The 10,474-nt window shown below is 34.2% G+C and overlaps 1 protein-coding gene across 1 annotated transcript; it reads right to left on the bottom strand.

Moving 5' to 3' along the window:
• Positions 1-1,733: 1,733 nt before the first annotated feature.
• LOC123538904 (uncharacterized) lies at positions 1,734-5,842 on the bottom strand. The gene is made up of 3 exons (XM_045323312.2): positions 5,596-5,842; positions 3,699-3,758; positions 1,734-1,906 (listed from the first exon to the last, which is right to left on the bottom strand). Exons 1-3 carry the CDS (start codon positions 5,785-5,787, stop codon positions 1,811-1,813), a joined length of 348 nt encoding a protein of 115 aa, XP_045179247.2. The 5' UTR covers positions 5,788-5,842; the 3' UTR covers positions 1,734-1,810.
• Positions 5,843-10,474: the final 4,632 nt, after the last annotated feature.

Here is a 10,474-nt window from a genome sequence, read left to right as displayed (position 1 = left end):
TTTTAAAATCGTCATTTAATTTTACTGACATGTCGCACAGACCGACATCCACCCTTAAATGTTTCCTGAATGATAGTATAACATCATGGTATAGCTCAACCTTTGCCTAATTTCTGGGTTACGACTTTCAATTTTTTTGGCCTTGGCCCACGGACCATTTTGTTTGACCTTTCATGAATCTACTTTTTTGAACAATGTATTAATGCATATAGTATAACTCAACATTTAAGGCAAAAATCAACATGATGGCAATATATAGCTGAACTTCATTTATTAGGAAACAACATTTTAATGCAATTTATAATATAACAATTTTTAAGGCAACTTTTAATATGTCTAGCATGTTGCTAAGACCAGAATAAAATGTTTCGGATGTGTAAAGCGGCATGTAGATTATTAATTGATATGAGGACATGAATGTGGTTGGTTTGCTTTGTTTTATCAACATTTCAGCGTGCGGTCTCATCAGTATTTTTTTTATATAATAAATGATGAGGTAATTATTTTTAACATTGTACATCATCATTAGACTAATTATGTAACGCAGGCGCATATTAACGAGCAAAAACAATGCACAATAATTCATCTGATTGTTTCATCAAGATTTTCCATCATAATTTTATGACGTTTATAGATGTTTTTATGTTTTAATATTAGGTAGGACAATGCTTTATTTGCCTTTAAATAGAAATTTAACATAAACCTTGTTTACTTTAGGAGAAAAATAGTAGAATCCATTTTAGAATTTTGATGTCACACACTTCTATTCCCTGCTATTGAAAAAAGTGATCTAAGTCACGCTGTTTACAGTCATCAAGTTGTTTTGTTTGATTTTCCCGCCCTTGTACATATTTGTTTTGTACTTTCTCTTTCTACTTGTTATTTCATAAACAAATACCACCTGTAAAATTCAGCAGGTTTTAACTTTTAAAACACTTCGTCTGTACACTGATAAAATTCAGTGCTAGGACATGTCTTATTTCTAACAGTAATTAAACTTTGATAAGTTTAAATCCAAATGTAATAATTTCTCATGGTTGTCCCATGGAAATATGAAAATACAGGGTTTATAGAAGATAAAAACTGCCTTATGATATTAAATCCCGAATTATAAAATATAGTATATATAGTATAGCGGGGTAGTTGCAATTTTTCCTTGCTAAGTGTGCTTTTTTTTGGCTCAAGTAACTCTTCTTTTTACAAATAAGTTTGTACCGTCGAATATGATGCAGTTTACTACACATGCATCTACGTGTGTGTGTATGTTCGAGATCAGCGTCTTTTCATACACTATTTTCAGGCGTCTGCTTGTAGGCGTGAGCAGAGTGCTTAGCTTACTAGAATATTACGCTTGGACACATGACATGATTTCACATCCAGTCACATTACACTGGCACCGGACCGACTAGTCTTAGGACTGTCCTCTTGATGCTGTGTGGTCACCAAGGAATCTATTTCTGGTCGTACTATTTTTCAGGTATCCGGTATGACGCGGTAAGGGAGCGAACCCACGGCCTCCCGCACTCGAAGCGGTCCACTTTGCTATCGGAGCGGTTAGGTTGATGCAGTAAAGTTTTCAATTTAGCGTAAATTTTGAGTTATCTATGTTCGCCAAAGGCTTGATACATTCTAGACTTTCTTTCATTGAGGTGTTTTTAAAATTAATTTTTTCGTCTTGAATACCCAAAAAGGATTTTTGCATTAGTATACTAGTAATTATGAGTGGTTAATGATTAAACAACAATTGCTTTATTTTTGTCAAGAGTTTACATTGACAGTTGTATCTCTATATTCAAATTGTTGTGAAACTTTAGTAAATTGGAACACATCTTGGATTGTACGGAGTCCTTACTAGCCCACTGGCAGGTCGAAAATCCCATAAAACGTCTCCATCACATGAATACCTCTGCAAAAAAAAACACCACACAATAATAATAGTTTTAATTTAGTTAATGGTAAGCAAATTAATATTATGCGTCCAAATGTGTGAATCCGTCAACTGATACAGATATGTATATGAAAGTTACAGGATAGAAAAGAATATATTATCATATATACATCATGGTCAAGGTACAAATTGAGGGGATATTAATCGAGGTGTACGACTGAGTGTAATATCTATTGAAGAAACCTCCAGCTTAAACCTGGTTCTTGGTGTATTTCAGTCAGTTTTATTTTCAAATTAAACATTTCAGTTTAGTCTAACTTTAGAATGAATACAGCACTATTTGGCTTTCCCACTTCATACAGGCTTTACCGAACAGTACTTTTTAAAATCCTGTTTCCTAGTTCCAATGTTTTCATAAATGTGCAATAGAATTACAACAGCTTTTGACATTATTTCAATTAAGTTGACAACAAGAAATTGTGAAAGAGTGACCAACGTCTCCCACCTAGGGACATTTTGCACAAAACATGCAAGTCAACGCAATATCCTCTTTAAAGTAAAGGGGCAACATACTAAAATGCCTATCAGTTATACTTATATATACCGACATTAGAGAGTTCATTAAGACGTATGTAGGAATATTTAATTGGTGAATGCTTTCAGATATTACTATCTATATTTAAGAGGTTTGATACGACCTTCTTTCTAAATTGGTTCGAAAGAAGAAATAAAAATGTTATGAAATATTTTCTCATATTAAAGAGTGTAATTGATAAAGAAATAAAATGCATGACTTATAGAGACAACATGCTTATGGTACAAATAAAACTTGTTTTAAAACTACACCGGTAACAGTTAATAATGCAATCATAATAATGCTGTATTTCCTATAAATAAAATAAAGTTGTAACTAATGCCTGAGTTTGCATTCTGGAAATCTACGATCGTTAATTGTTTCTTTTATATTTATCAATACCAATCATTTTACTTTAAACATAATTTCATTTTTAAAATTAATTGGAACTTTGATAAAAAACACATGTATTGTATTTTATCACACAAAAGGGAAGGGGGTACCATCAAAAGGAAAAAACGTTTACATGGGTACCTGTGACCTTGACCTTTGCTAGACGGCTCTGGGTATTGCATAAGACACATTGTCTTCTTTATGTAAATATTTTATTCCAAGTAAATGCGTACAAAAGTTACATCAAATTACTGCAAAATATTTTTGACCTCAAGGTCTGGGCCTTACATGCGACATATCATTTTGTTATGGTAACTGTTTGTGCCAATTAACTTGAACATCTATCCATGCAAAACAAAACTATTAGCCCGACAAAAATGACCTATTATTTTGAGTTTCAAGTGTGACCTTGACCTCTGACGTATTGTGAGCAACACGTCCTCTAATTATGGGGAATATGTGGGCCAAATAATTCCAGATTTCCTTAATGAATTGCAAAGTTAAAGACCGGACATGAAGTGTGACGGACGGACAGGCGGTGGAAGGACGGACACCGCTCATTTCTACGTACCCTTACTTTCTTCTTAAAATACGGGGCACTATTAACAAGTTTACAGAATCTCTATATAATACAATGTTGTTATTTCTCAATTAAATATAATAATATAAGTTCATATCAAAATATTTTTATGACAGGCTTTAAACCGGATTGTAAAGATTAAATAAAAATTGCCGTTCCATGTGATAACATATAGTTATTTTTCAGAAAAAAAATTAAAAGGCATTTTTATTTCGTTAGTTGAAATCATAAATAATGTACCAACTGAATGTATATATACTTACAGTTCCAGCCGTAGAGTCGACTGTAAATGAAACCCAATAGTAGTTCGTGCCTGGAGCCATCTGTTATTTAGAACAAGAAATATAAAGAATTATTACAATACAGTGTAACTTCCAAAAACCGGACCTTCTAAAAACCGGAAATCTTTGAAAACCGCACAAAAGTTAGGTCCCGTTTTTTCTGTTCTTATTTCTATATATTTATAACCTCTGAAAATCGGAACTTCCGAATTCTGAAAACCGGACGATTTTTAAAGCACCGTTTATATTTTAACACTAAAATTGACTTCTGAAAACCGAAGAGCAAAATATTTGCTGGATTAAACGTGTCACCTGATAATCCAGAAATGCTGTCAACATGTTCTTTTGTTTATTTATTAGCGGTGCGCGTTTATTTTGACACGCTATATAATCACAAACAAAAATATTAATTTTGTATCTTTCGCCCTGTCATACTCATAAAAAACATTGATCCATGGTTTGTGCTATTGACCGGTATATGGTTCCGACATCATGTAATTAAATACTTATTGACTGGCTATTGATTATTGACAGACAAGTACTTCAATAAATGCATTCTATAACATTTTATATTATTTATCATGGAATGATTCTATCACAGCAGTCACGCGGCATACCATAAACCTTAAATCTAAGAAAGGGTCAAATTTGTACATTTTTATTCTGATGCAGTAATGTTTTACAGACACCAGCCAATATGATATATGAGCCTCGCCATGAGAAAACCAACATAGTGCGTTTGCGACCAGCATGGATCCAGACCAGCCTGTGCATCAGTGCAGTCTGGTTAGGATCCATGCTGTTCCCTTTAAAAGTCTGTTGCAATTAGATAAACTGTTAGCGAACAGCATGGATCCTGACCAGACTGCTGGTCTGGATCTTTGCTGGTCGCAAATGTACTATGTTGGTTTTCTCATGATGCGGCTCATATCATAAAGCTTAACTCTTTTAGGAAACGACCAACACCTGAAAATAATAGTCTGACTTAAAACTGTTTCACAAAGAAATAACTAAACTCATTTTGAAGCTAAAATCTCTTTAAAGAAAAGGTGAAAACAAATTTCTGATGCAGTAAAGGTTTTCGCAAAAATAAAAGCACTTCATATTATGCATCATACAGCTACAATCTAAAGGAACCAACACACGAATACATTATTTTCATTACTTAAAGCTGAAAACCCTCAAGTAACTATTAACAATTATATAACATTTTTCAAACAATCTGTGGATCTTTATACCTGTCTGGATAAATGCATTCCTAATGCTTTGCAAGTGTTTACAATAGTTCACTGGTCCCTGTGCATGTTCTCCGTGAGATAAAATACATTGTGTCTGAAATATTCGTCCTCAACTTCTGATTCATGTTGGGAAGTTGACAGTTACTTGCTTAGAACAGGTTTGTACTGGTACAAAATCCAGGAAAACTGGTTAAGTTTATTGCCCGCCGTTACATAACTGAAATATTGTTAAAAATAGAGTTACCCTCCACACCCCGCCCCCCCACCCACGAAAAAATATATCGCTGTAATTATAATTAGATATATTCTTAAGAGAGTTGTGCATGTTAAAAAGAAATTAGTTTTCACTAAATATGACAGAGACAAACACATATAGAGCTTTAGCTATTGAGCAATTTGATCAAACAAAATATTGTGATATAAGGCGGTTGCTTAACAGTTCAAATGTAACCTTGTGTCACGGTAATTGTAAGAGAAAAGATACAACATGCAAAAGTACCATTGCTGTAAAATCTTGACTTTATTCAGCTCGCCAGCTTAGCCGATCACTTTGCAGTTCCCTTATCCTTTATCATTTACAGATCTTAATTTTTACCTGTGCCCATTTTCAACAAACTATAAACTTTTAAAAGATTACTTACACTGATCCATTCGTATGCTTCAAATACTCTAATATATCCCTCAATTTGGAAGTAGTCTCTTATCGTAATTGCAGATCCAATTGACCTCCTCAACTCTGTGCCTATTTCTATCCACTGTGATGACACAGGCCCAATAAAAACATTTGAAACCAGGGCAAACAAAATAAGAGCATTTGATGGACTCAAATGCATTATCGCTTATAATCAGGGACAGTGTTAATGTAACAGAGATAACTTCTTAAGTCGCTTATCATAAAGATTGTTTATACTTATATGTACATTTGATTGACATCCTTGACTGGCGTTTACGTAATACGTGCTTTGTTCAATTGTTGTCTTACTTCATGGTCTATTTGTCATTGTTGCAGACAGTATTTATGTTTTCATAAAATATTTGCATAAAATTACATTGTTATCAAATATTTTTACTTATGCATCTCATTTCAAAACGAATCTTCTTTTGGGGGTGTGCGGGAGGGTGGGGGCTTTTATTACTCTACAAAAGCTTTAAGTACACATTTTCATGATAGCCTTTTATAATCCTAACAACAGTTAGTTCATACGCAACAGAATATGGTTCAATTTATGATCATCGCAGGTGAATTCTTTAATAATACGGAAGTGTTACCTGTGAATCACCGAAGTAGGCATAGGAAATAGAGATCCTACTTGTCCTGTATTACAAAAAAAATGTTCAACTGTGACATTTTGATACAAAACTATACTATCTTCGGTATAAAATACTAAGTGGTATTTCATTTTATTATTCGCTTGTTAAAGGTTTTTTTGTACTATAAGTAAGCTGACAAAACATATGAAGCAATCTTTAAAGGGTACATCAGACACATATGGATAGATCCTAATTTTTTGTTGTGTCTAAAACCGTTTTCATTTTCCATTCTTTTGTGTAATTGCAAGGGAAGTAAACTAATATTTATCTCTACTTGTAAGTATTGGCCTGAGGCAAGAGTTGTCATTCTTTGTAGACCACAAGTTTAAATTAAATATCAAAACTTCTATTATTGATATAAACTGAACTATTATAAATTTCACATTTGGTTAATTGAAGGACTTAGAGATCACTATTTCCTATGCCTACTTCTCTAGTCTTTATTTAATGTATTTCTACCTTTGACAATTGTAGGGTCTATCACTAACTAAAGCATTCAATTTATAGTATTTATATGTCAATGATTAGTCTAATCAATAGTAATATCACCGACTGTATTCAAGCCGACCATTTTGATTTTGTAAGATCCTGATTCATGTGATGTTGCACAGAGTCGAACTTAGGTCTGAATTAGATTTGTGTTTCGTTTATTAGTTAAATCATTTTTTTCGTAATATCGTATATTGGTGGTAATTCATTTTTATGCTCTCCGGAAGGGGGAGCATTTATTCGCCGTCTTGTCCGTTCGTCTGTCTGTCCGTTCGTCACACTTCTTTTCCGGAGGATAATTTAAAAAGTAACTGAGATACCAAGTTGTAATTATACAATAATATTACACTGACAGGAAATTCATTGACAAGGAACCAAAACTCTTAGTGGTCCAATTTTTTAATTATCCCCCCTTTAAAGCCTTGTTCAGGGCAAAGCTCGAACACTATATAAGGTATTGACTTGATAATAGTGAGAGGGAATGCAGTGACAAGGAACCATACCTCTAGATGGTCCTATTTTGGAATTATGTCCCTTTTATAAATTTTGAACGGGGTATAACTCGAATACTATGCAAGATAGTGACTTTACACTTTTCATATGGAAAGAGGTCAGTAAGAGAAAGCGACAAGGGACCATAACTCTAAGTGGTCACATTTTTTAATTATCACCCTTTTTTAAACCTTGTCCGGGCAATATTAAAGAACCACAACTCGTGCAGACCCATCTTTAAATTATCTCCCGCAATTATTGTTAATGTTTGCCAAAACATGCCTCCTATCCTGAAAACGCTTGGATGGATTTATTCACGTTACAAATCCAATCATTTTAATTTAAAAAGTATAGTTTCTTTCTTGATGTTGTATATATTTGCTTCAAGTATCATGTCTACTGCTTTATTCTGCAATGAATTTTTGTTTCCAAATAAGATACATGTTCTCATTTTTTATATTTCCACCTAACAGGTACATTTCTCCTGAACACAACCTCCTTAATTGAAGCCCCTTATGCTATAGTAATTTTGGGGAGCATCCATCGGCCTTACACACCGCTTTATTATTATTTTGCATTCGATTTGTTACAAACGGCTCGGAAAGATAAATAGCGTAATGTATAAATGCGAAATTCATAGAGCGAGGGTATGGATATTGTATTTGATTGCTTCTGTTTCTTTATCTCAAACATTCAATCGGGTTGATGCTTATCTTGGGATAAGATGTGTCCTAAGAAAAGACTTATTCGATAGACCCTTTTTTAGAATAGTGACGTGGTATTTGTTATTTTTCGAATTGTAAATGCGATTATTTAAGAAATAATATATCTCAGTTTGTGATTTGTCGTTGAATAAAATCATTGTTTGGAGTTCAGATGCGGAGGAATTATATCACGAGGACGTAGCCCGAGTGATATAATAATACGCATCTGAACGAGAAACAACGATTTTTTTCGAGAGCAAATCACTAAATGCGATGTATCATTCCGATTCTAACACGTTACCAGGGATTTTTAAGTACATCCTTGACGATATCTATCAAATATTTGCCTGTTTTCTGCTGGTTTCTTTTCCAGCGCGCCGCTATGCCTTTTAACGCAATGACGCCATATAAATAGACCATGCTCCCATGTTCGCCATTCATTTAATTTAGGCAAAGGCGAGCAACTATTCATATTTCATTCTTTGTTGAATAAATGATCTCATCCAGTGGATAAAACAATGTATTTGTCAGCTTCTTCTTGTATACTGCCATTATTGTCCTTCACACACCTACTTATCGTATCATAACAACAATAGATACTTAATCTCACTGACATTCATTATGAAGATTTGGTCTGTATGTTCCGTGGACAACCGCTCCGTTTTTGTTCGTATATATACCACGCCCTGCCAGCATGCAAAGGGAAATCGTTCTTTTATTATTTAGCGTTGATAGATCCTCTTATTTCGAGTTCTTTTCGGTCGTATATGCATTAAATATTTTCTGACAAACGACCGATTGTTGGGACCTGGATAAAAACATTATGACAAACGACCTATTAGTATTTGGATGTAAATTGTATGACAAATGATCGCAAAATGGCATGTGGATATTAACTTTCGGACAAACGGCAGGGTATAAACTTTGCTATATGGTCAGCATCTTATACCAACTTTGAACAACAGATTGTGTTGAAATGATACTTTAACAAAACTATAGTGTACTGGAGATTAGTGATGGGCCGACAATCGGCGACAATCGGATTATCGTCGGCGTGGCATTCATGATCGCGATCGCCGACTTCACTTTTCTATGACCGATTAATTACTTGCCACCCTAAATGGATAATTAAGTTGTTTCTGACCCTTTTCTTTCTGGTATTTACGGTTCTTTGGGGCAATTACGCCAAGGGAAACTACTCTTCTGCATAAAATGGCTTCCTCCAACGTCTCGAAAGATCTCGAGGTCATCTATGATCACCCAGATTTTGGAAGATATATGTCTTTTACAAAATTAAGCCGGGAAAACCATCATCCCAAACTCTGGACATTAGTATGGCAGTATGCATAGCATGCCGTAAGACTTACGCAAGCAAAAGTATTTTCAATTTTTAATGTTGTGGGATTGAAAACATTCCAGTCGTTACTAAGAATTAATAAATCGTTAGTACTTTTTTTGCTCCAAAATTTTTAATTTAATGACACAATATCACTGGATTAATACTGTCTGTCTGCACCCTGGTGAAATTAAGACGAGTACCTGATTTGAAGTTTACTATCTTCACAAATATTTTACTTTAATGCTGTTAACCATGTTAACTTACTCGTGTTAATGAAGGGATACAACAAAAATAGGGCATTTAATCTCTGTGTGGTTCATTTGTTAAGTAATGATATAAAACATACACTGTGAAGTGAACTTATAGATATGCAACTAAAATAACCGATTATCCGATTATATCCGATTAATCGAATCGGTTGGCTTGTCCGATTATGCCGATTAATTTGATGGCTTGTACTTTGTTGATTTTCGTTGCGTCGTTGTCTCATTTCTTTGACCATGCTAGAACAACAGAAAGACAGTTTCCGTTTTGTTTCTTTGCTTTTGTCTTATCCAAACAGCTTTGCAAAACCTGCAGGGCGACAGAAAGAGAAGACGATATTTCTACGCACGCCAATAATGGCGGCATAAAAGTGGCGTCAGATTGGCGTAGATTGAAAAAAGACACAGTGTCACAGAAAATATCGTTCTATATAATCTTAGGCTGCTTTAACGATATTTTTAGTTTACTGTTCAGTTTTTGTGTCACTCTTTTTCTCCCGCATCAACGAATGAAAAAAATTAAAACAAAAGTCATGTTTGTCGCTCATAATATTTGGTTTGTCTTTATGTCGTTTTAGTCGCTCCCACAACAACAACATATCGATATTTCCTATTTCCGTCATCGCATTATGTTGTCCCGCCACAACGACATAATGGCGCTGTTTGCGACGAATGTATAAGGCTTTTTTTCATTTTGTTGGGCCGCATCAGGTCTACACGTTGGCTGGTTGACAGACAAAACAGTAGATACTGGCATATATTTATTTGCAGAGATTTCTCTTCTTATCATTCCAATTTGATGCTGTTGGATGAAACTGTATTGTGAAAAGAAAGGTTTTGATTTGCAATTTGATTTCGAACATGGCTGAAGAACTCTTGTCTAATATAACGGGATTGATGGGATTCATAAAAAAACTCTGTG

This window comes from Mercenaria mercenaria, chromosome 18 (assembly GCF_021730395.1).
Source record: "Mercenaria mercenaria strain notata chromosome 18, MADL_Memer_1, whole genome shotgun sequence".
NCBI lineage: Eukaryota > Metazoa > Mollusca > Bivalvia > Venerida > Veneridae > Mercenaria > Mercenaria mercenaria.
Note: the sequence above shows the minus strand (reverse complement) of the source record. Positions and strands in the feature narration are given on the sequence as shown.